General features: G+C 46.4%; 4 protein-coding genes across 4 annotated transcripts; 3 read left to right on the top strand and 1 right to left on the bottom strand.

The window, feature by feature from the left end:
- Window positions 1-12,614: 12,614 nt before the first annotated feature.
- DFJ58DRAFT_848924 (uncharacterized protein) lies at window positions 12,615-13,067 on the top strand (the record flags this gene model as incomplete). The annotated part of the gene is made up of 3 exons (XM_041393689.1): window positions 12,615-12,690; window positions 12,736-12,920; window positions 12,990-13,067. The coding sequence occupies 3 exons, from the start codon at window positions 12,615-12,617 to the stop codon at window positions 13,065-13,067; spliced, it is 339 nt and encodes a 112-aa protein (XP_041235055.1).
- Window positions 13,068-17,893: 4,826 nt separating this feature from the next.
- Window positions 17,894-18,313, top strand: DFJ58DRAFT_623890 (uncharacterized protein; the record flags this gene model as incomplete). The annotated part of the gene is made up of 1 exon (XM_041381074.1): window positions 17,894-18,313. A coding segment is annotated over one exon (420 nt), but the record flags the coding sequence as incomplete, so codon positions are not given.
- A 1,587-nt stretch (window positions 18,314-19,900) lies between these two features.
- DFJ58DRAFT_737601 (uncharacterized protein) lies at window positions 19,901-20,495 on the top strand (the record flags this gene model as incomplete). Its single annotated transcript, XM_041386951.1, has 4 exons — window positions 19,901-19,948; window positions 19,999-20,142; window positions 20,188-20,351; window positions 20,417-20,495. 4 exons carry the CDS (start codon window positions 19,901-19,903, stop codon window positions 20,493-20,495), a joined length of 435 nt encoding a protein of 144 aa, XP_041235053.1.
- A 1,366-nt stretch (window positions 20,496-21,861) lies between these two features.
- On the bottom strand, window positions 21,862-23,962 carry DFJ58DRAFT_848923 (uncharacterized protein; the record flags this gene model as incomplete). Its single annotated transcript, XM_041393688.1, has 7 exons — window positions 21,862-22,622; window positions 22,674-22,965; window positions 23,014-23,103; window positions 23,152-23,205; window positions 23,256-23,548; window positions 23,597-23,792; window positions 23,828-23,962. 7 exons carry the CDS (start codon window positions 23,960-23,962, stop codon window positions 21,862-21,864), a joined length of 1,821 nt encoding a protein of 606 aa, XP_041235052.1.
- Between the last annotated feature and the right edge of the window lie 1,542 nt (window positions 23,963-25,504).

The raw sequence follows: 25,504 nt of genomic DNA, 5'->3' as shown, positions 1-25,504 counted from the left end.
TGAGTGTGGATCAGAAAGCTGTGAATTGAGATACGAAATAAGATCTTTCTTGAAGCCTTGACAGTTATGATCTTGAATGACATCCAGAATGTGTCGCCTAGCTTGATGAGGTCTCTTGGTTAAAAGGAGTCTTTGATCCCCAAATCTAGAGTGCGCAAACTCCTCCTCCTCATCCTCCATAGACATTTTCAGATAACTCTGAAAGGAGGAAACCTTTTCCCTTCTAGTTAGCCATGCTATCATCTGAGGCTTCTCATTTCTGCCATTTGACGCATACCAAGCTTCCTTGCAGAAGTCTATATGAAACCTCTCAAACATCTCCGTATTATAGTTGTCGGTGGTGCCAAAGTTTTTGATGTTCTCCAAATAATGTTGCAGAGAGTGGAATTTTGGGATGTCTAGGTCGTCTCTGACTCCAAGATTGATAATAACCTCCTTGTGTTGGTGGAAGTCCTCTAGAGCCTTTTGCATATATTGGAGAGTGGTGTCGTCATGAGTTGGATATTGAGCCAGATATATGAAATCCAGGAGGGAACGATATGCCTGATAACTCCTCTTGGAACCTTGCCAATAAGACAACCTACTAGCACTCTAGCCATATGTTTCTCTCCTTGCCTCCTATTTGACCCATACCAGACCAACCATTATGAAAGTGTCGTTACACCATAACAGGGGGGGAGTGCTTTTATACGTCGGTCAATTCTTCTTCATCCATAAGTTCTTGACACCACTCCACAATATGTTTGAATACTCCTTGATATAATTGATGGAGAACGTCTGATGTTATTGCCAGGTGGATATCACAAAGAGGGAAAATCAAGCCAGAATGGCTCAAAGACACCTCCTGCAACATCTTGTGACATGCAGTGCTGACGAAAAGCTGCATTGGAATTTGTGTTGGTATTGGCTTCATTGATGACAGAGGTTGTCCATGACTGCGTGCGTCTAGCAAATTGTTGAACTTCTGCTAACTGGTCCGCTCTAGCTTTGCACTTAGGACAAGTCCCGTACTTGGAACATGTAGCCAAGCATTGCTCTGGATAGTCGGCCACATAGCAAGCTATAATGGGAAAAACTAGACGGACTAGGCCATCCCCTCCTGTAATCTCTACTCCAGTCCTTCCTGCCTGCTTCAATGGCTCCAAAATGATGCGTAGGGATTCATGGAAAAGTCTTTGAGTTCTAGAAGACGCTTCTTTGACAGACAGCTCCTCCTTCAACACTTTATCCACTGATAAGTAGCCTATCAGTATACAGGCATGTTGTCCAGGTTTACGTCGCATGGCTCTGGGTATATTTCCCAAAGTTAAGTACACGGGATATGCAGATTTTGATGCTGAGAATCGTGTGAGCTGAGTTTTGTCTGAGGCAATGATAACAGGTGCTACAGATGCTCCGTCAGGTAGTCTATCCTGCAATGTCATTAATTGAAATGTTACGTTCTCCAAGATAATCTTACACCCACCTGAACAGCATGCCACCATCTTCCACTCCACATTTCATTATAGATCCTGGTTGAATGTGTAGAGTCGGTGAATATAGTTGATGGTTTGTAGACTATATCCCTAGCGTGCGCAGGATTACCCAATAATGCCTGGATAGCATCTAAAGGGTTTCTATAGTGCAGCTCATGCTTATGTTGAGGCTTATCATGGAAGGCAAGATGGGTTGACTGCCATTTAGCACGAGCTGGGATACTGTCTACAGTTTGATGGAGTGATCTAGTATTGTGATACTGAAGCCCTAGACGTTCTCTAACCTAAATGCACATTAGTTGATATGAAAACTTCATAAATGCTCAATACACTTACCCCTGGAATAGCCAATAATCTGTCAAAAGCCTTGTGTCCTATACCCTCTTGCACTGCCCAACAAGCCACCTCCCAGTCCAAACGCGAAGCAAATGGATAGAATAAATGATCTTCTCCTCCATCTCTATTCCGTTCATCTCCACATCATCTCATCTTCTGTTAAACCAAACTTCTGACGCCCATTTGGCATGTAAGTTTTGGTCAATGCGTTATCACTTTGCCAGCATGAGGATGCCACTCTGTCAACCCCTATCATCTTCCTCATCTGGCAGGGAGCGTGCATGCCTGGATGGCCCAGGGACTCCTGGCTGTTCCAGTGGATCATCTATGTCCATAAAGCCCTGGTCAGCATCCATCCATTGGCCTGATATTTACAGTAAGCCCTCCCTCTTCCAATATAAAATAATGGAGGCGCTACTCACCCTGAGCATTTAGTGGTATTAGTTGAAAAAGCTCATCATCTACTTCATCCACCATTGTGTTTGATAGATCCTCCATTGAATCTTGGTTGGTACTCCCATCTTCTGTATCCACACTCACGACATTTTCCTGCCTTGTACCACTTTGCAGTGGTGGCATTTCGAAGGTGAGCATTAAGGCCTTTAGGAGTACTAAAAGATCATGTACAACCAGATGCTGGACATCTATAAGGCATTGAGGCCTCAGCCAACATACGCATGTGGGATACCATGTATTTTTGAAATAGAACAGGGGGATTGACGTTGGTGGGACTTCTTCAGTTTTGATAACCTTTAAGCTGTTGTCCAATACAAATGAGTTATATTTAGGTCGTACTTATTTCTGGCCCAAAGCTACGCCAAAGCATCATTGGAAATACAAATGTTCTAAACAAACTGCGTGATGCTTACAGACAACAAGGAAACGTGATGCAAACAGGACAAACAGGCAATCAGGTAAAAAAGAGCAGGAAACAATGGGATAAGGCATATATGAATCAAATAAAGATAAAAGAAAGCGTCCAATACTCTCTACACAGTAGCCCCAATGACAATCACTAAGCGCAAAAGGAAGTCAACATGCAAAATCAGCCCGCCACTCGCTGCCACTGACACGGGCGGGTGCAACAAGCCTAACTCGATCGCGAGTCCGCATTCCTGAGCCCTTCAAAACTTTTGATGAGCTTGCTGGACCAAGCGCTCGCTCTTCATCAGGGGGGCAGGGCATGCGCGCAAATAAATTGGATGCAATGTTGGCATTTGCGCGCCCGATCTGGTGATGCATAATATCATCGCATTGCAGGTAAGCGACATGAACTGGTGGCAACTCCTGGGGCGCCTGTCGCATTACGCCACTCTTCCGTCATGGGCACAGGCTTGCAGAGATCAGGATGATCTGTAGATAGAGAGTCGAGTGCCACGCTGGATGATACGGATCATGCCTGCATGTGTGACTGCCTTCTCATAAAAGAGAAGATCCCGCATCTCTCTCAACATCGTTTTGATAGCCTCACAGGACCACTCTCTACCCAGCCGCCCTTCCAGAAGTCGGAAACCATCATGATTGCAGAAGAAGCGCTCCTTCCTTGCCACCTCACGCCAGATTGCAACTTCCTCTGTCGCATTTTCTAGCCAGATCCCAAGGTAATGATCGGATTCTTCTGGGGCGTCTCTGCCTGGAAGTGGCTTCAAGACGTATGGTTCGTTGAACATGAAGGCAAGGCTGAGAATGACGTAGTAGTAACCTTCCAGGTCGTGTGCCACAACGCGTGGAACAGGCGCTGCCACCTGGTTTGTGAGCAAACATGGAATCCACAGCCATCCATGCTCGTGTACCCTGTCAATAATGTACCATTAGGAAGAGGATAATGATAGTGGTTGATGCACTAACCGTCAGCTCATAAAGACCCCCACCGTTCTCATCACCATTAGCGAAATTCTGCAGGTCCTCTTCCACATTGGAAGCACCCCATGCCGACACCTTGATTTGAACGAACCCTTTGTCCTCTACCTGTACCTTCGCCACTTCAGGAAGTGCGCGTTTCTTTGAAGTGCTGGGTTCTGGATTTGCGATGCTACTGATCCCCCGCTTTCGCTGAACTTGAGCGACAGCCCCTGCGGGAAGCACACTGGAACCAGCATCAACTTGCTGACCTGCAGAACGAGTTTTAGCAGCTTTGCGTTTGCGAGGCTTGCGAGTTGTGGGCAAAGGGTGTGCAGGGGCGACTGGAATGCCGGAGTGCTCTGTGTAAGCAGAGGTAGGGGAGACGGGATGGGAGAAGTGGTGTGAGGTGTGAAGGACAGCAGCGTCTTGAGGAGGTACGGATGACGGGGTGAGAGAACTGGTGTGGTGTGAGGGAGAGCAGCGTCTTGAGAAATCGGAGGCAAGGAAGGGCGTGTGTGTCTTCAAAGATCTTGGGTGGGAGCGGTCCTCGTGAGGAAATGTCTTGAGGGGCCCAGGAAGCAAATGCGTGGTCGAATAGCAAGCCACGTCTGATATTGCTATTGTTTATGTGACCCCAGTCAGACTTGTCGGGATGGACAAGTCCCAAGTTCCACAACGAGGTATCTGCTTGCATGAACGATAGAGGGAATAGCTCATCACTCTCAGAGCCATTGTCTGAGATGCGGTATGGTGAATAGGCTTGACCATGTGCTGTGCGATACATTCAGTAGCAGCTGAGACCAGTTATTGTTGATACTCACCCCGGATACAGTCCATGACACCCGTCAAAGCTTCATAGACGCATGAAAATTCATAGATTGGCGCACATAGAGGGTATAAGAAGTGTCGAGTAAGAATACGCTCCTGGTAAACTTCCCGATCCATGCGTTCAAGTCCCTGATCATGCTCGGCATCATGAGCTTTAAGACTGGATGTCAGGCTGTGACGAGCCAATGCGAGTGTTGGAACATTCCAGGAAAGCCGATTGTGCACGGTGCTCTGCCACGGTAGAGCCTGGGCTTCCTTGTATTTCAAGGCAAGTGCCGGCGGGACAAATGCAGGGGGGACAAGCACAAGTCCCTCAAAGAGAGATCGAGTTACGCCCTGAACACCTTTCAATCGTAGATAGTTCAGGACCATGCCTTCTGTATGAGGCGTTGCGAGATCCAACCAAGTATCTTTGACAACAATCGACTCCATGTCAGCCATGCCCTTCAACCATTTCTGCAAGGCCTCGCCTGTTCGGCCCGTTTCTCAATGCTTGATTGATCCGATCTTTGGGTAATGTGACCCGACGGACAACAGTGCCACGGCCATTGAGGTTGTTGCTGATGAATAATACCATAGTCGATCGGTACCTTCCCAAAGTGTTTGGTTTGGATGAAACGAATGTCGCTGTTAGGGTCGTGGACGATTGTGGGGTCAAATCCCAGTAGACCTGTACCAACAGTTGTCATGTTTGGAAAACACATAGATTTATGATTGTACACACCGCGATGGGCCAAAGATAAGTACAATACCAGCCTGAAGTATTCCTCACTATCTTCATGTATCCCTAATACGTCAAGACAAACAGATCCACCACGATCAAAAAATACGAAGGTAAACTGGGCACCAAGGAATTGCAAGGACCAGGGGCAAAAGTACGGGAATCCTGACTGGCGTACATTGTATTTGCCCGTTTCGCCACCTCATCATACCATAGCGGATTTTTGATGTCAACGCCACTCTTCTTCATCTCGCCAACGGTAGTTGAGGTTACGCCAATCTTCAGGTAAGTCCGAATCAACGAGGATGATGTCGGGTTTGCGATCTTCAGCCGAGCCTGGGAAGGACCTTCTGACAATAACTCGGCGGACCACTTTCGATGGATATGAGACGGTCCGAGTAAGGTTAGCACCTCTTCTACCAATCGATTCAAAAAAATGGCCATAAGATCTTCGGTACTTGGCCCGTTACTGCGTGTGGCGTGGTGGGGTTGTGTAAGATCTGGACAGGCTATCGCTGGCGTCCAATGATCTATGTATCCGCGTAAGCTGACATGATGTATAATGGAATAGGGAACTCACTGTTCTGGTCGAGGAACCCTTTCACACGAAATATCTTCAGAATCTCCTTCACACAGCGGGGTCAGGGTAGGGTCCTCCGGCCAAACAAGATTCTGAAAGAGTACTTCGTCGCGTCCCCAGCTCCTGGATAATCCTGCGAGTGACGTCCTTCGCATCGCTTGCGGGCATCTCAAAGTAGCCCTTGTAAGCTTCCTCACTGTCCTTAATCTGACCCTTTGGCTGAAGGTCGGCCTTGAGTTTGCGGGCCTGCGCTACCACTTGGTTTTGGTACTCGTCGTTGTCGGTCTTGGCTATGATGCCTCGCGATTGGACCTTATCCATCAAAAATTAGCCACAATCAATGGTATGACTCTCCTTGCTCACCGATTTATATGACCTTTGTTTCAGGTGGAAAAAGGGCACAAATGAAGACATTGTATGTCGCAGAAAAGTGTTTGAATGGCAGGATGAGGACACAAGCAGAGTTGGTTGTCAAGATGTAGAATGCACAGTGGCGGGGCGCAGGGACAGGATTTACCGAAAGGTTTATCGATGGGATGACAAACAAACATGAGTACTATTGCAAGGGGATACCGCGATAGAAGCAGATACTTACGATTATTATTTTTTCAGAACTTGAATTCAAACACCAGTGGCATTGGTGAGTAAGGAGCATTGCGACCGTCGCTCGATATCGAAGTCTTGTCATGACGCGACACATGGTGTGAAGCCCATAAGGCGGAAGAACATGATTGGTGGAAAGCGCATGCCGGGCCCCTCCAATCACGGTCCGAACCCTAAATTATGGTCATTCTTTTCGACAGTTGTTCACATGCACGCACTTCATATGATGTGTTATCAAAGGTGGAAAAACATGCAATGAATTTTGATTTAAATGACAATGCATTATCTTAGTTTTTTTCAATAATGAAGTATAAAGTCACCTTGAGTCATTTGTAAACCGCCAGACAGGATAGGACAACTTGTGAAGTGATGGGAATGCGATGAACAACGGAGGTGATGGCATAAGCTTGATGATTTGTAATATCTGTGCAAAGTAAAGTTTTGGCGCTTAGCGCTTACGCACAATTCAATTCAATGGAATTGTCTGGATCCAGCACAGGGCCCGTGCCCGTTCGCACCCTTACTTATTCTGCTAACAACCTCTTATGTTTATTGGAAGACAGCGCCGATGATCTTATGCAGATGTTGGAAAACAACATGCCTCTGACCCCCGCATTGCATGCCCTCCATGAATACATGTTTCTCCTGGGTTATGGTCAAGGGGCCTTAGCAGATAACGGTGCGTATATCAGATCAATTTGACACCCTTTAATTTGACACCCGCGTCACATTTAGCGATAACGCAAGATTATCCTTTGAATCCTTCCCTTCCAACACCCAGCCCTACTGCAATGCTCACCCCGATGCATCCATCCCTTTCAACACCCAGCCCTACTGCAACGCTCACCCCGATGCATCCACCCTTCTCCCAGGGAATTGATCCGCGCTGCTTCCTTCCCACTCCAGCGTCCACCCCCACTTCTCTGCACTCTCATTCTGTCGCATCTGAAACGTCAGTTGCAAGCAGACAGCGGAATGACCCGAGAGGAAACTCCCTGTAACATCTACAGCTCGTCGGAGGCCACGCTGTAACGCTGAGGTCGATAATGATTCATACTATCCCCCAAAAAACTTCGTCTCACCACCGCATCCATCAAAGTACTCTTGCTGCAGGAGGGGAGCCCCCTGGGCCTGGGTTTGACCCCAATCTACCACGTGTTGCTAATGCTAATCCCGACGATTGTAACCGCGGTGCACGTCGGTTACGAATACGTAGAGCTCGAGCTCTTAGCTATGAAGGATGTTTTGCGCCCCGGAGAGGAAGAAGAGGAATGGGAGGCAGATGGAGAGGAAGTGGGGGCGGATCAGATGGGGGCGGAGGAAGTGGGGGAAGTGCATGAGCATGATGCTGGTGACTCAGAGCAAGCCGTCAGTGGTCCTCAAACTCAACGACGAGGTGCATGGCGTCGACGTCCCTTAGACGATCCTAGGATTTCTTGCAGCGATCAGGCTACCGCAATCATTGCTGAGCTCGCAGCCGCACATTGTCTCTCTTCTATTCACGATCCACTTCGATGGCTGCAAGATATTGGGAATTTTGTGCAAGTCCCATCTGTGGACGATGAATCTTTGTTATCACTGGTGGTGAGGTGTAGAGGAATGATGGGCAAGGACATTCGTATCAATTTCATGATCATGATTAATTTCATGACGCTTGTTTGTAAGTGTCAGAGGTGCTGCCATCTAGAATCTTCACTTAGCTCGATTAAATGACACATTTGAAAGCATCCGCCTCAAGACAGGCTTACACCTGAAAGGGATTTATGAGAATGAAGTCAAAGACCGCCCTTCAGAGACGAAGGTCACTTATCGCACTTTTTTGGAGTGGCATGCTACTGGTAGCAAGTTCATTGCCATCGCATGTGGTGGCTCCATATATGCTTTAGTACTCATCGCAGGCCTGGTCTTAGAGTGTCATCGCATCCATGGTTGGAACCACGCACTTACATCTAGCAGACATGCTACGATCACCTCCAAGGGGTAAGCGGACCTTTTGTCTTGGGCGATCAGACTACTAACCATGTATGTATAGATTCTCCTCAAAGAAGAAAGCTGATTCTTGAACGCATTGTACCCACCATCGCACGCATGCGACTCTCCCATCCCTTCAGTATGACCTCAATGTTCTCTCGCGCTTTGATCGAGAGAGATTCTCCATCTCAAAGGATATCGACTGCACGGACTTCTCAGCATCTGATCGGTTTTTTGATGCCATTATCCAAAAGTGCGTATATGGCATATTCATATGCGATCTATTGACTAACACAGTCAAATTTTAGCGCATTCACACCACTCCATAGAAGTGGACATGTTTGGCGCGCTTGCATTGCGCCTGTGCCAACTGATCTTCAAAGGCTGCCCTTACACACTGTCAATCACAGTGAGCTCTATGGTGTAGGTCGTCCTTATAGTCCACCCATTATCCGACATCGAGGAGGACGAGATCGCGCATGTTGTCATTGACACAGCGTTTGATCCATCATCAGCTAAGAACAAGTGCTTCAAGCCTCCTCGCGACAAGGTCCTGAACACTAGCTGTAGTGCGGCGGAGAGGTTACGAGCAGAGGGGGTGAAAGGGTGAAAAGCCTGGAAGACTACGCAACAACGGTGGGTGTGCAAGTTCCGATTGCCAATCGTACTTATCTTGTCAACAGCTCAAAAACTTTCTATCGCAATGGCGTCAAGAAATTACCTGGTGCATACTTACTAATCTCAATGCAGATCATGCCAAAGTACGTATCTGGCTCTCCCACACTGCTCTTGCACACTGAACTCTGGTCAGTCACCACCTAGATCTTCGAAACAAGGATGGGTCGTTGATGGCGTTTGTATCTACTGCACTTCCCACCCACATACGCGCTTCTCTGGAAGTCAATTTACTGGCTGCACTCGGAAATGCAGACTTGCTTGGAGATATGGATACGCGCTTGCCTGGAGGTAGACCTTTCCAGGCTATGCACCTCTCTTGGTACAATCGCCATTGTACATCGGTAAGCTAGCGCACATGGACTTATCAGTATTTTTGTTGTTAATATAATACTAGGGCCTTAACGCTCCAACAGACGTTCACCTTGGCTGCTAGAGAAGGAAGGAATGCGCACAAACCATGGTCAAGTTATTCCCCTACATATCCCAGGACTTACAACCAGCACAGACTCGTATACGGAACAATCTCAAAGGTTGTACGGGGAGTTATTTGAGTGGGTAAGACAGTTGGTAAGTTCGGGTGAAATCTGCGTAGCATCCAAGCGCTAAATTGTTTCAATGGTAGATGGAGAATTACCTACAAGAAGAGTTCGAAATGCTGATGGAGGTCGCCTCAGTTTTGCCTGGCAACGCTCTTCCCCCTGTTGTTCCTTTCATTTCTCTAGTGATCAACATCAATGTTCGCACCAAGCTCATAGAGACAGCGGTGATCGTCATCTATGTTTGGTGATTACCTATTGGACACTTTGAGGGGGGGCCTTGTGCTTGTTGGAGAATGGGCTAGTTCTGGAGTTGCGCAATGGTGACATAGCTATCTTCAGATCTAGTGAGGTAACCCATTTCAACCTAGACTACAGGGGGGGGAGGGCGTCCTTGGTTTTCCAGACTGACAAGGAGTTTGCATCATGGATTAGGAATCAAAATGGATGGTAGACAACAATACTATGCATTCTCTTGTATAACTTACACTAGAATTGCAATGCACCAGATTCTGTAGACCTTTTTGTTACGTTACAAATGCATGGTCTCATATAAGGCAGGTTACATTTTTACACGAACCACTTTTCTCACTACTACCCTATCATCACTATGCGAGTTGAAAGGCAAAGGCAAAAGACCGCCTTCCCCTACTTCCTCAGCTCCTCCTGCTAGTAATAAGGCAAGACAAAAGCAAGCAAAGTTATAACTGATGACCAGTATGACGAATTCCTGAAGTTTCAAAGCTCAAAAAAAGAAGGAAGCTGAACTCAATCGTCGCAAAGGTTAGTGATGCTTTTCACTAATGTAATGATATTCAAATGCTAACTAATAGAGCATTGAATTAGGTTTGAGGAAAGAATGTTGACGCCATGCTAGATGAAGAAGAGGAGTAATACTGAGCATGAGATTACGGGAGCATAACAAGAAGGAAAAAAAGGTGCGTAATCAACACGATTTTGTGTGTATGATAACATCACCCATGATATAGTGAGCAAAGAAGGCCAAAACCTATGGACCACAGATGAAGAAGTAGAAGACGATGCCAATCCTGATGATATTTTGCCTCACTTGGACCCTAAGAAAAAGAATACGCCCATAGCCAGTGAAGGTAAGTTATCATTGACATATCAGCTAGTATATTTGAACAATCATGTGTTTTAGATTCAGATCATTCGCGTCACCCCAGAGGCAGATTCAGCAATAGAGACAGACTGTAGCTGGGAGAGCAGTCTGTGGTTAAGAAGAGAAGGCAATGGTGTACGTCTGCTATACTTAATTGACTTCATAGCTAACTAATATTACATCTAGCTAATAGAGTCAAGGATGAGTCGCAAGATGAAATGGCTGTCAGGCGTCGCAGAAGGGGGGGCCAATAAAGGTTGAAGTCAGACCACCTACTACCCTTGCATCTTTAAAAAAAGATGGATGCGGACCTTTGGTGGATCTTGCTCATCAACTGCTGAGAGTAAAAATTGCCCTGGAGAACGCCTTTCCTGGTCCTTCTGTAGATGTCCAGGACGCCTTTGCCTGGAACTGTATCAAGGAGGCTGGTAAAGAATCAGGCTCCCCCAATGAAGGTTATGTTTGATCGCATTAGTGAAGATGATACACTCAAAGGCAGGGCATTGGCATATGTAAGTTCACTACTTTTTTATGAATACTTACTGACGCTGTTCTTAGGTATGGTCAGGTGCATCTCAGTTAAGGGGGAGTTGGCTAGGAAGGCTAGAGAGAATGTGATTTTCATGTTGCAGCATTTACATCCCAGGAAATAGGTGATGTCTTTTCAGGTTATATATTTTTAAATCTAATCTCAACATTGTCTTCCTTCCTCAGCCAGACATAGCTAATTGGGTATTATCTACAAGAAAGGAGCCGTTCCTTAGTGGTGAGATGGACATTAAAGTACGCCATCTACTTCTTACCTTTGTATATGTATACTGACTAGACGTGTATTCAGGCCAAGACCTTCAACAAGAACCTTCCTTTCCGCACACACCTCATCAAGCAACTTCTCATGGCCAATTTTTTCAGGGCGCTGGTGCTGAAGGATTGCTTTACAAGGAAGAATTTCAAAAGCTTCCTGATAATCTTATTGCGCTTTTGGCAGCTTCAGTAAGTTTTATTATTCAATAATATTTAATACTAACCTTAACGCATCTTCAGATAGAGTGTGCATACAAAGGCATGCTCAAGGTAACCAGTTGTAGTAGAGTTCAAGGAACCAGTGTTTAACCAAGGTGCATATATATTTTACTTTTTTGGATATTTTTGGTTATATTACTGAACGTCATACATAGACATCGTACTACTTGTCTAAACTCACTGAGTATAGCCTTAAAGACTCCAGGCTATATGAAGAAATTGAGAGATGATCTGTGGACTGATATTGGGGTACGGTGTTTGGCGGTTTAAAAATCATATGATCTTGTTACTAACACTATGATAGAGAGGCTTGTCCGTTTCCAGCTTAGAGAAGAGGGAGGCGACAGTGATGAATCTGATGTTGATTTTGATGCAATGGAGGAGTATGCTAGGCCAATGTCTGGTGTAGCAAATGTTGATGATGCTGTCGTCAACTGATATACTAGATTTTGTAAAATAATATTTGACAAATGTATCATCTGGATGACGCAATGAATTGATTGAGATATGGAGCTATATAGAAATGTCATAGGTCTGTATAACATCATATATCAAGAGGATACAGAAGATATAAGGGTCAATGTAGCCTGTATAGATGGTTATAGTCATACAAATGATCCTATTATGATGAATATAATTTTTAGACAGACTATATGGTGCTATACCCCACTATAACGTGCTCTACAGGCCTATATAATTGGGGACTTAGCTATGGGGCTATAGGTCCCATATGGTCTATGGGGGGCTATAGGGCACTATACTGGGCTATATAGAGTTAGCATATTTTCCTGATGATTCTTCATGGAACCTTACTAAGTGGGGTAGGTCGGACTGATGGAGATGGCCCCAGAATGGGGTTTAGGCAAATGCCAATCATGTTGCATCGAGCACAAAGGAGATGGGGCCAGGAACACGACGTGATACATTAGATGATCATTTCGGTAACTGGAATTGGAAAAAGACAACAGCATTTGGTGAGTTCATCATCGAGTATTGCATTTCACTTACTGATACTTCAGACTCTCAAGGCCATACATTGAAGTGCAAGATGGAAGATGCTGTAAAGTGGGAACAGGAGCACCATGTTGCCTTGTACGACCTGGATGGAACTGTTCAGCCTGTGCTGCTGAACAAGTGGGGAATCGAATTCAAGATGTGGGAGGAGGGACAACATGCCCAAATCCTTTTGAAAGCAAGCTTACTCGTGTGCCACTGCCTATTCACTCTACAAACTTGTTGCTGATCACCTTCTATCTATGTAGCCATCACGCAGGCCGCGGTGAGGTCACAGCTTGCAGAAGTGGAAGCACAAGAGTTGCAAGCAGGGATAAACCACTCCACTCAACCATGATGTCTCACCCAGTGTCCTTATTAGTGGTGGGATCAAATTAGAAGATTGTGCAGTATGTAACATCTCTCTTTCAATTTGTATTCATTGTTCAAATATTATGACAGACAATGGCTCAAGCGCAACATTTCAGACCTCTCACTTCATCCCCACAGACAAGCAAAGAGAGGGCATTGTTCATAGAACCAATGCGCTACAAAGACACATTGATTCCTGGACCCGCTGTGGTGTTTAAACTCAGGCTAGCCTTGCAGAACCCCTTTTTGCTATAGTGGTCAAGCATACCAGAAGTCCACATCACATCCATCCATCACTTCCTTGCAAAGCCTCGACTCACCTGACCCTTCCATATTGCAGCAGACTATGTCTGGCTTGGTCGACATGGACCCGTTGCCTTGGCTGCTCACAGATAGCCAGGGTTACCCATACCATCCCTTACCTGCCATCTCGGTCATCGCGCACTTCAGCCAACCATCCCGTCCTGTCAATACCAAATTCTTCCATGTCCTGCCCGTGTCCGCCCATCTCAATTGGTGCATTTTAAGCTTATTTTACCATTAGTGAATGAACAGCAGGTGTTATTACATGTATTCCCATGGCCACAGCACTCGCAAGCCTTATTACATATTGACTCGAATACCCTGCGTTTTGCTACTACTCTCACCTGTGCGATCCCGGACATTCACGTAGTTAGATAAATAGGACTCAAGTCTCGTATGGTTTCTTACTTCCCTTTTCCGGACATACCTGCTACCATTGTAGGAGTCACCTTAGTTAGTCTTTGATTGTGCAATTGATCCCCTTGCTCCTTATCATCGGATGTGCCTTGACCGCTCTAAGTGCACGCTATCTAAAGGTTTCTATACCTAGGCCTTTGTGAGATCTGGACCGCTACCGGTAGTCTTGCCTCGGCAACCTATACCTAGTCATGCCTCGTCATACCTAGTTATACCTGGACTCTCCTTACCTCAGCCTAGCCTTACCTGCCACTCCCATCAGCATCAGACTCCTCTACTTGTATCGGGTATCTTGCATCAGTGTTCATCATCAGTATCTTGCATCAGTGTTCCTCATCAGTGTCTCACATCAGGTGTACCATCAGTATCCCGCATCGCATTGGACATCCTCGGACTCGGACCTTTGGTCGGTCAGAACATCTCAGGTCTTAGATCTTAACTCCTTCCCTTCTCTTCCCTCGCACTATTAGAAGGAAGTGCTTCAATAGCAGTCCCCTTGGGCCGACGTACTGCACTCGCACCCATTAGGATTTAGTAGGTTTGTTGGTATAGCTAGCTGACTACTATTTCTTTCACCACACCACTCATCAGAACCCTATTTATACTGCTGCAACAATGCAGGCAGCTGCAAGCCACATAGAAGCATCAAATGAACAGCATTATTTTAAGGTCACAGGAGCCATCCATGATCAGATCTTCCAGCACTTAAAAGAACTCATGGTAGGCATTGTGTTTACAAAAGATGCATTGGCATTGTCTGCTGTCAACAAAAAGTGCATTGTAACATCAATGATTTGAAAAGCAGCACCTAAGTTTCCAGGACTTGATGGTACATTAAGTCTTTCAATGATTTATTAACTGACAGACCAATAGGAATACCATGCTGGAAAAATCAAAGCAAGGACATTACAACAATATGGCTGAGGGTGATTGTCATGCACACAGTCCTCACAACCTTGACTCGAGAAGGTGTCATCATGGCATACACACTTTTCCCTCCACAGGGTAGCCAGATGCCCCCCGAGGCCTTTTGTTCTGATCATGTCAGACGTCTCATTTGAGACAACATTTTTATGCATGTATATTCATTTAATGTGGTATTGTTTTTTTTGTTCACCTCAACTCATGTGCTTATAAGTTTTCAATTAGGATGGGACACTGACCATTCATGCAAAGTTCCAAAACCCCTTCATCCTCTACTTCATCGTGAAACTGATCTGGAATACACACTTCTAACCAGACAACTTATTCACAATGCCATGCAAACAGCTGCACTACACGATGGGATTAGCTGGCACCATAACAAAATGTGCACTGTTGGAACAGGGACATGAGACACTCAGTGCCACACCTAGGTTATTTCCAGGGGCAAACTCCACTGCATTTGAGGCTATCTGCACAGACATGGATAGCCTCAGTGTTGAGGAGAAAGCTGACTTGGACCAATGGAAGGATCACATAGTCGGTTGTGGGGTCTCTCAGCAGTGTGTTAGAGTTGAGCTGTCAGATTTTGACTTAGACCCAGACTCGGACCCAGACTTGGATATCACCAATGACATATAATTCATGATACTTATTTCACTTACTTAAGTGCCATCCAGAATAACATTTGTCTCAATTAAACCAAGATAAGTGTTTATGAACACTATCCTGAGCTACACCAAATATGGTGTGAAAGAGTAATAGCAACTAGGCTGTTAGAAACTAGCGCTACTTATCCAAATAGGCGCGAGTGTAATCTTCGACCCAAGAGGACTGCTATTGAAGCAACTCCCTGCTAATAAGCAAGGGAAGCGATAGCGCAAAGGGCTTAAAACCTATAGCGACCTAAGACCAAAAAACTAATGAATAGCATTGTAGCAATCAGCTATAAGTGAGTTCTGACAGAGAAATGTGCATATAAGTGAGAGGCGCTATGCAAGTTGTTTTATGTGATAGCGCTATGCGACGTCTGACTAGCGACAGCAAGAAGAAATCAAAGGGAGCGAGAGCAGAAAGTAAGATAAGACAGTGCAAGTGAAATGCCTGGTAGCAACTAGATTGTAGCACGACTACCGATAGCGATCCCGATGTTGTGAAAGTCAAACTTAAGAGGGATCCTTAGCGATACGCACTTAAAGCAAGTCAAGCGATACGCGATCAAAGAGATTGGCAAGAGCGGAATTGATTGCACCAAGACTAAGATATAGCGACTAAGGTGACTCTGACACACCAGCAAAGGTCCGGGGAAGGGAAGTAAAGTACTGTATGTGCAATGGGTCATTTTATCATACTGTGTAAAGGTTTGGAATTGCATAGGCATGATGTAGCAACAGGTAATAAGACATGCAGCACTGTGGAACACGAGGATACATGTAATAAGACCTGCGACTGATCAGTAGTGACACTTAAGGACTAATAACGCACCAGCGGAGGTAGGTGGACATAGGTGGGACATGGGAGGACGGAATACCTAGGCATTGGACCAGGTAGCGCACTATGGGAGAAAAGTGGTTCCAAAGTGGATAGCTTGGGAGTTGATAGCGCTGGTGACTAGTGCTTTACTCTTTTCCTCTAGGCAAGGCAAAATATGCCTATGACACTCATGTGCCTAGCGCTGGTATGATTGTCACATTGGGTTTCACTGGGATATAGAGAAGCGCATTGTCTCTCTTAGCATTCCAAAAGTCAGGAAATTCCTTCTGCCCATTCATAACTGGCGGAAGCAAGAGTATCATGTACTACAAGATTTACAAGCACTGTATGGCAAGATTCTGCATGCCTGTGAGGTGGTCAAGCATGGCCGGGCATATCTCACGTCCCTAGAAAGCATGCTTAGTATCTGCGCTAAGAAACCCTATCTGCCGCATTGTCCTATTTGGGATATAGAGAGCGACCTCTTATGGTGGTCAGACCTTCTACAAAATGGTGGCGCCATTAGACCAATACATCTCCCAGTACCCTACTCTGATCCTCGCGCATTCTCAGATGCTAGCTCCACCATCAGTATAGCTATAGTGATAGGACAATGCTGGAGAGCCTGGAGATTGATTCCAGGGTGGCAGACAAAGAATGGACAAAGAGACATCACATGGGCAGAGGCCATTGGCTTTGAGCTTCTCATTTGATCCCTTACTTCTCTCCCAGAACTCGGTAATGCACTCACCGTCTTTGGAGACAACATGGGAGTGGTTGAAGGATGTGGAAAGGGAGAAGTCACAACAAAGAAGTCAATGTTGTATTCAGAAGAATACACGAGCACTTACGGTCTCTACCAAGCATTTCAAAATCCGGACTTCCTATGTTGCTGTTAAGACCGTACTCAAGAAGTATCGGATCCAAAGGGCTTTGGCCTCAGCTTGTGCGCTGTGCCCCTTTCCCGAGTCTTGCCCCTTATTTCAGAGTGCTAGAGTATCGCGTCTAGTGAGACGGATAAGTATCGTAACGGATCCATTAAGGCTTCCGGATATTGAATGTATAGAGTAACAGCTAATCCGGATCGGATCCGAACTAGAAACTAACAGGTGAAGACTGTCTGAAGACAGAGACGGATATATAGACTATAGGAATCAATCCTAAGTCTCGGATTAGACAAGAGTATCGTACTCAAGTCCGGATGGATAACGGAGGGACTTAGCATCCAGACAGAATGAGTGCAATCTAAGATGATATTCGAACTGATCTACTACAGCGCATGTACAAGGGTTTATATACTACGGATAACTAACGGAATGATCAATAAGCAAGGATGCGAGGCTATGTACAAAGTATAAGCAAAGTATGTGTACAGCATATTGGTAAGTCGGATGGATAACGAATCATAACCGGGAATGAAGTATAAGCTAAAGCAGATCAGTAAGTGTAGTGGATCAGTAAGCATAACGGAAGTAAAGGATAACCGGTATACCGGTGTACAGGAATGCCGAAAGGAGATGAACGATAGTTAGAGTTATATGAACAGGACATGAAATAAGGATCAGATTGGATCTGTGGACTGGACGACGGATATGTCCATCGGATCTGGATCAGATCTGTACCCGGGAATATGGTATATGACAGTTGCCAGCGAATACAACCCAGCCGACGGTCCATCGAGAGGCATAGACCCTCCCACCCCTACCGAACTTGAGCTTCTGCACAATGGGAGTTACCCCCCTGCTGCCCCAAAAATTGTCAATAGAGCCCTACTCAGAGCTCAAGGAGCCGAACAAGAAAGAACCTGCAGGAGGGAAGAAGATGCACTGCTCGATGAAACCCTCCATGACCTCTCAGAATAGCAGACACCCTCGTTTTGAATCATCACTCTCTAGCAACGCATCTTCTCCATCCTCTACCCCGCAGAGATACAAACCCAGCCTTACACCCATGCCCTCTCCCCTCCAGCCTCACTGTCTAGCTCATGACCAAATGCACCTCTGGTTACCACCAGGCGAAAGCCTATGGAAAGTCATCTCCTCAGGCAACGAGAACAACTTCATTATATCCAACGACCAGCTCAATCGCATACTGGAAGTCATGGGCTCCTCCTGGGCACCTTCCACCAAGGAAACCTATGGAGCAGGCCTGTAGTTTTTCAAGTTTTCTGCGACACTCACAGAATTCCAGAAGAAAAGAGATGTCCAATCTCTCCCAACCTGCTCCTAACCTTTCTGTCGAGCTGTGCAGGCTCTTATTCTGGCTCCCTACTAGCTAACTATGTCGTGGGCATCAAAGCCTGGCACCTCTTGCATGGCCAACCTTGGCTAATAGACGCCAAAGAGCTCAAAGCCACATTAAGCGGGTGCCATGGCTCTCACTCAAGCTTCATCCAAACACGACAAATGCATTCCCTTTACTCCTAATATCATAATCAGTATATGCGAACACCTAGACCTTAACAACCCCAAAGATGCAGCCATTTTCGCGTGTATCACGACAACGTTCTATGTGATCACCTGCCTAGGAGAGTTCACAGTTCCCTCCCTGAAACACTTTGATCCAGCAAGGCACATAACACAAGCAAATGTCACGCAGAAAACAGACTGCAACAACCTGCCAGTCACATCATTTTTCCTTCCCAGCATGAAATCATCTCCCATACAAGGAGAAGAGACTTACTGGTTGGCTCAAGAAGGCCTGTCAGACCCAAAAGCCACCATAGAGAATCATTTCAGAGCAAATCCAGCAGACACCTCAGCTCACCTCTTTGCCTGGAAACACCCCAAAGGCCTTCGCCCACTTTCAAAGAAAGAGCTAACCAAACGCATCAGCCAAATCTCCTCTATAACCAACCTGCCCAACCTCAAAGGCCACAGCATCTGCATTGGAGGCACGCTGGAGTATCTCCTTCAAGGAGTTCCTTTCAACGTTGTCAAGGCAATGGGACGATGTTCAAGTGACGCATTCACCATCTACCTCCGGGAACACACTATAGTGATTGCACCTTACATACAAGTATCACCAGTGTTAGAACCATTCATGCACATCACAATGCCGCCAGTGCATTAATCAACTCTAGTGAGCACACCTCCTTCTTCCTGGGGCTACAAGCTGCACTGTACGTGTCGCTGCACTCCTAACACTCTGGGACTCACAGCTCACCTTTTGCACCCAGGTTTCGCGTCAACGTTTTGGGCCGGAAAACCCTGCGGGTTTTCACCCCATAAACTCTCGCATATTGTATCATTTGTGTATAGACACATACCACATACTCATCTCACTCTTGTTTCCCCATTTCGGTCACCTTAGTGTCGAAACACATAGACATACATTACATCTCAATGGACAACATGGTGGCAGACATTCTCACAAAACCATTAATCCATGACAAGCATTGGAAGTTTACCAAGGCCATGGGTCTGCAACTTCACTTGAATGGGAGTGACAAAACCAGATGAGTTCACTCTTGCATGCACACTTACTTTGCATCACACACTCTATGTCTTGAGTCATTCAGTATGTGTGCACTTCTTTGCACTTCATCATGCTTCATTGCACTTTCTCATTACTGTGCGTGCACTGGTGTGCATGTGCTTGAGCATGCCTTGGAAGTGCTCGGATGTACACATAATAGCAGAGATGTTAGGGGTATCTTAAGTGAGCCTCATGGCGTCTTAGTGAGCTCATTCCTATCATAATTGTATGTTGCTCAAAGGAGCCAAGTTTCTCTGGGGCCTACCCAATGATAATGTTCGTGATCTGACATCTGCAGCATTTTTCAGTGTTCATGATCTCACTAGGATGATGAGGCCAACTTTGCTCACAATGCTCTTTATCGGATTGTCGACACATTTTACTATGGTCGAAGTCGCAAGCTTCTTGGGCTAACAGCGGAATTTGAGAAGAGCATCCCATATGGCACTCTGATTCTCATTGTCACAGTGGTATGGATTCACCACATGAGTTTGCTACTACTGACTATATATTAGATTAAGTGTGTGCTTCATTGCCTTTCTCAATATGGTCATCTTCACAACATCCAAGACTTCACAGGGAATATTTACCGTCAAGATTACCAGAAGTTTTTGATTATGTTAGAGAAGGTCTTGGATAACGAGAGGGCCGGCGCCAAGCTTGACCAGCAGCTGGCTAAGTGGGCATCTGCTTCAAGGAAAGTCATTCTTTGAGTAGGGATTCATTCCTGACATTGAGTGTTAGGCATGAAATTCAAGATGAGCACACTATCATTGATGATGACAACGACGAATTTGCCATCACACCAATGGACGACTACTAGCTGCCACACGTGTAGTTTCTGCTCTTATTTTTCTTTACCTTACTCGCTTACATATAATTATCTCAGCCTAGGGATTGCATGCATTTCTTTTGGAGTCATCTGTTCATTCTCATCAATGACCACATACTGCAGTCACTTTACCCTTGATAAATACATACAACTAATGTTGAAATATCCATGTTCTACACATGCCAGCCAATGTGGGCCCATCAATGTATTGTTGTGATACATACAGGTGGGCCCATGCCAAGTATGTATGTGATACCAACAGTGGGCCCATAGTATGTGGTATAGTAGATAAGTGTACACTTTCCTATTGCATTTGGTAGGTATTGTGTGGTAGGTAGTGTATGAAATATGTGCCTGATATGAACAGGTCGGCCGAGTGAGCAGTGGTACTGATATATACAGATGGGCCGACACCCCTATGTCAAGTGTGTATGTGATACCAACAGTGGGCCCATAGTGTGGTATAGTAGATAAGTGTACACTTTCCTATTGCATTTGATAGGTATTGTGTGGTAGGTAGTGTATGAAATATGTGCCCGATATAAACAGGTCGGCCGAGTGGGCAGTGGTACCGATATATACAAATGGGCCGACACCCAAAGCATATAGATGTGTCATGGACATTGCTCTGTCAATGGATCGGTCTTACAAATATACTTGCCCATGATAGACTCGGGAAGTCGGTCAATCAGTCAGTCAAATATGTGAACATTGGGTCTGTCCCCTGAGCCACTTGTGCAAAATATACTTGTCAGGACTACGTCGGTCAAGTATGAGGCAGTCGGTCAATAGCTCGGTCATATGTGATGTATGGGAGACATGGTCGGTGGTAATGGAATGGCTTACAGAATATACTGGCCCCATGATAGATGAGGTGGTTGGTTGGTTGGTTGGTTGGTTGGTCGGTCAAAACATGTCAGGTCAAATATGATGTATCATGGACTAGCTTACAATATATACCTCTGTGAAGATAGACAGGGTGATCGGTCAATATCTTGGTCATATGTGATGTATGAGAGACATGGTCGGTGGTAATGGCCTCATGATAGATGAGGGGGTCGGTCGTTTGGTTGGTCAAAACATGTCGGGTCAAATATGATGCATCATGTACTAGCTTACAACATATACCTCTGTGACGATAGACAGGATAGTTGGTCAATAGCTCAGTCATATGCAATGTAAGAGACACGGTCGGTCAAATATATGGTCGGTCAAATACAATCTATTACCGAAGCGCAATTGCTACTTGGAATCACACAATCAATCACATTCAATCCAGGCCAAATCAACTTCATTCAATTCATGTATACAACAGTATCTAACTAACTGATGTGTGCTACATAAGGGTATATTTGCATCAAGGGAGGGAGGAAGTAGTAGAAGCAGGGCATGAAACACTCAAATCACATTGGATGGGGGGAGCAGATGAAGGACTGGCCTGCACCAACTCAGATGATGGTTGCCCACTGGTGAATGTCCTGCCTTGCACATCAGGGCGACCGAATGGGCGAGATGCTGAGGGTTGACCGACGGCAACAGAATCAGCATTGGGAGCAACCGAAGGGCCGAACACACCAGTCAAGTATCTGATGCCCATGTCTGTGGCCGTGGAAGCACCGGTCGGGCCAATCGCTGGTGGTGGGAAGGATGTGTTCAGGACCGAGTGTTCCTGCCTCATTTTCTTTACCATGTTGGCAAGACCATTTACCACATCCACCATGGCATTGAAGCTCAGTTGGACGTCGGAAAACTCGGCCCGCATAGAGGAGATGCGGGAGTCGAAGTCATGCTCCATCGCATTCACCCTAGCGAGGGTGTTGCGGTCGGCCATTTCCATGGCAGTGACTCTAACCGCCAGAGAGACCACACGATCGTGGATAGTCGGTTTGGCTGACGAGGTGGTGGGTTTGGCCGCAGGAGCAGGTGGTGGTGGTGGTGGTAGGATGGGGGTGTCGTCAGTGACCTCCTGCCAATGGTCAGCAGGAAAGTCTTTCGCCGACGCCATGGCTGCCGGCCGATCGACGGTCTCACTTGGCATCACCGCAGCGACATCAGTCTTCTGCTCGGTATCGGCTGCATGAGACATGGTGACGTCTTCATCAGCCTCGACAGCGACATCTAAAATCGAGGTCAATATTGTTTACCTTAACAAAAAAACAGGTGACTCACCCTCATCATCCATGGCGTCCTCAGATTCTACCACAGGTGGTGGTAGACGTGCATGGGAGGCCGCCCTTGTCGCCCTGGGCTGCGGTTTGGATGTGGAGGCGAGTGGGGCCTTTGACCGAGGACGTGATGACCGCACCGGCTCGGCCATTTGTGGAAGCTTGTTAGGTACCAGTCGGTCACACTTCACCTTCATCTCATAGCACCTGGCACAGGACTTGGTGATTTGGCCCTTGCGACCAAGGGCAGCGAGACATTCGAACTGGGCAGAACACCTCTTACATGGTGGATCATACTAATTAATTGTTAGTAATCAGTGATGTATAGAACCGGCGAAACTCACCACATCACCCTCGGCGATCGTCACAGCCCGTTCCTTCTCCTTTCCCTTACCCTTCGGCGTCGGTCGGCCAATGCGCTCCTTGGTGTCGGCCTGGACATCTCTGAGTGGTGATGACCGAGGGGACGAGGTGAATCTCACCTGCTTCACCTTCTTGGCTGGGGCTGGAGTCTGAGGCACCGCCACCTTAGATGGCTAAGGTGCTGTGAGTGATAGAGTAGGAAAAAAACGAATTAGAGGCGCACCTTTACCACGATGATGGTCCCGCCCGGCTGGCCATCATCATCTTCAGTGTCAGAGATGATGGCCTTCGACACGATCCTATGCTTCTTGCGTGAGACATCGCCCGACTCACCAGACTCATCCTCCCTGGCTCGCTGAGTCCCCCGAACCAGCTGCTTCCCCTTATCGGCTGTCAGCTTGGCAGCCTCGACGGGAAGTGAGTTGATCGGTGGGACTGACATCACCTTGGGAGCTGGGGGCAGGACTGGGACTGGGACTGGGAGTGGGGTTGGCACTGGCGCCAGTGCAGGTGCAGCTATCACATGTTAGCAAAAATGGTGCATTGAAAAAGAGCAAGACTCACCAAGCCCTTGTGTCTTGGGGAAGAAGGGGTGTGATTCCATGCAGGAATCATCCACCCGCACACATTCCCATTGGGGGACCTGACCGATGTTCATTGTCGCCCGAACCTCGGCGGCTGCAGAGAGCAGCAACGGCGGAACGACCAACGCATTCCTGCCATGTTGCTGGAGTGCTTGTGACTTGAGAGAGGTGAGTATCTTGCAAAGAAAGAAAGAAAGAAAGAACGACTTACTACTAGCTTGGCAACTTCATGTGCCCAGTCAACCACCACCCGGCCATCTGATTGAAACAGTTTGATCCGGTTGAGGTGTGAACGCAATGATTTGTCGGCGACCGACAAGGCATCGTTGGATTGTTGGGCAGACATGATGATTATGATGGTGGTGGTGGTGTGGTGATGATGATGATGATGATGATGATGATGAGGGATGTCGACACAGTTATATAGGGAACGACTAGCTGTGGCCTTTGATGTGGACTTAGCAACAGTCAATGCAAATTGAAGTTGTGCCACCGCCGTGATTAGCCGAAATGATTAGCCGAAATGAAATGTGGACACAACAATTGACACTGCCGGGTTTCGCCGACTTGTGGCCTCGGTGGTCTAGTCATCCATTGTCGTATATATACTCCCAACTACAACCATTGCAAGTACATGGATTCTCGTGAAAATATCACTGACAAAGCTAGGAGACTACAGGGCGAGCAGATCAAAACCAACAGCAATTTCTTTCTCACATGGGACCAGTGGGTGCCACCAAAGTTAGGCCCGACTCAATCATTTCCACAGGAAAACCTTCCTGTTGGGTTCAAATACTCATTTCGGCCAAACCGTTCGCCACCAACTTGCGCACCCAACAACAACGGGACGAAAGTCACACCATCAACCATGCCAGTCAGGAAGGAAACTGCCGATGCACTTGCAAAAAAAACATTTTGGCAAAGAAGGTAAGTGTCTTATGATATTGACTCGACATTTATTAATATTTGACAATTTAGTTTTTGATACATGTATGTGCTGGAGCACTGAAGCTGCGCCTGTTAAGACCGTACTCAAGTAGTATCGGATCTGAAGGGCTTCGGCCTCAGCTCGTGCGCTGTGCCCCTTTCCCGAGTCTTGCCCCTTATTTCAGAGAGCTAAAGTATCGCGTGTATAGAGTAACGGCCAATCCGGATCGGATCCGGACTAGAAACTAAACGGGTGAGGACTGTCCGAAGACAGAGGCGGATATGTAGACTATAGGAATCTATCCTAAGTCTCGGAGTAGACAAGAGTAGCGTACTCAAGTCCGGATGGATAACGGAGGGACTCAGAGTCCAGACGGAATGAGTGCAATCTAGATGATATTCGAACTGATCTACTACAGCGCATATACAAAGGTTTATATACTACGGATAGCTAACGGAATGATCAATAAGCAAAGGTGCGAGGCTATGTAGGAAAGTATAAGCAAAGTCTAAGTGGAGCGTATTGGTAAGTTGGATGGATCACGAATCATGAACCGGGAATGAAGTACAAGTAAAAGCGGATTCGTAAGTGTAGCGGATCAGTAAGCAAAGCGGAAGTAAGCAAAGCGGAAGTAAAGGATAACCGGTATACCGTGTACAGGAATACCGAAAGGAGATGAACGATAGTTAGAGTTATATGAACAGGAAATGAAATAAGGAATCAAAGCGATCTGTGGACCGACGACGGATATGTTCATCGGATCTGGATCGGATCTGAGATCCAGATCATCGGATCTGTAACCGATATGGTATATGACAGCGCCGAGACATCGGTGGAAACACCGACCGCCTCATCATCAGCCGAACCCCAGTACAGCGGTCAAAGTAAGTTCATGTCATCTTCTCTATTCTCAATCTCATGGACATGTACTAATACATCGTTATTCAAGTGTTTGAGATG

The sequence above is a fragment of the Suillus subalutaceus genome, assembly GCF_016647625.1.
Source record: "Suillus subalutaceus strain FC151 chromosome Unknown DFJ58scaffold_377, whole genome shotgun sequence".
NCBI lineage: Eukaryota > Fungi > Basidiomycota > Agaricomycetes > Boletales > Suillaceae > Suillus > Suillus subalutaceus.
This window is presented reverse-complemented; position numbering and strand designations above follow the sequence as displayed.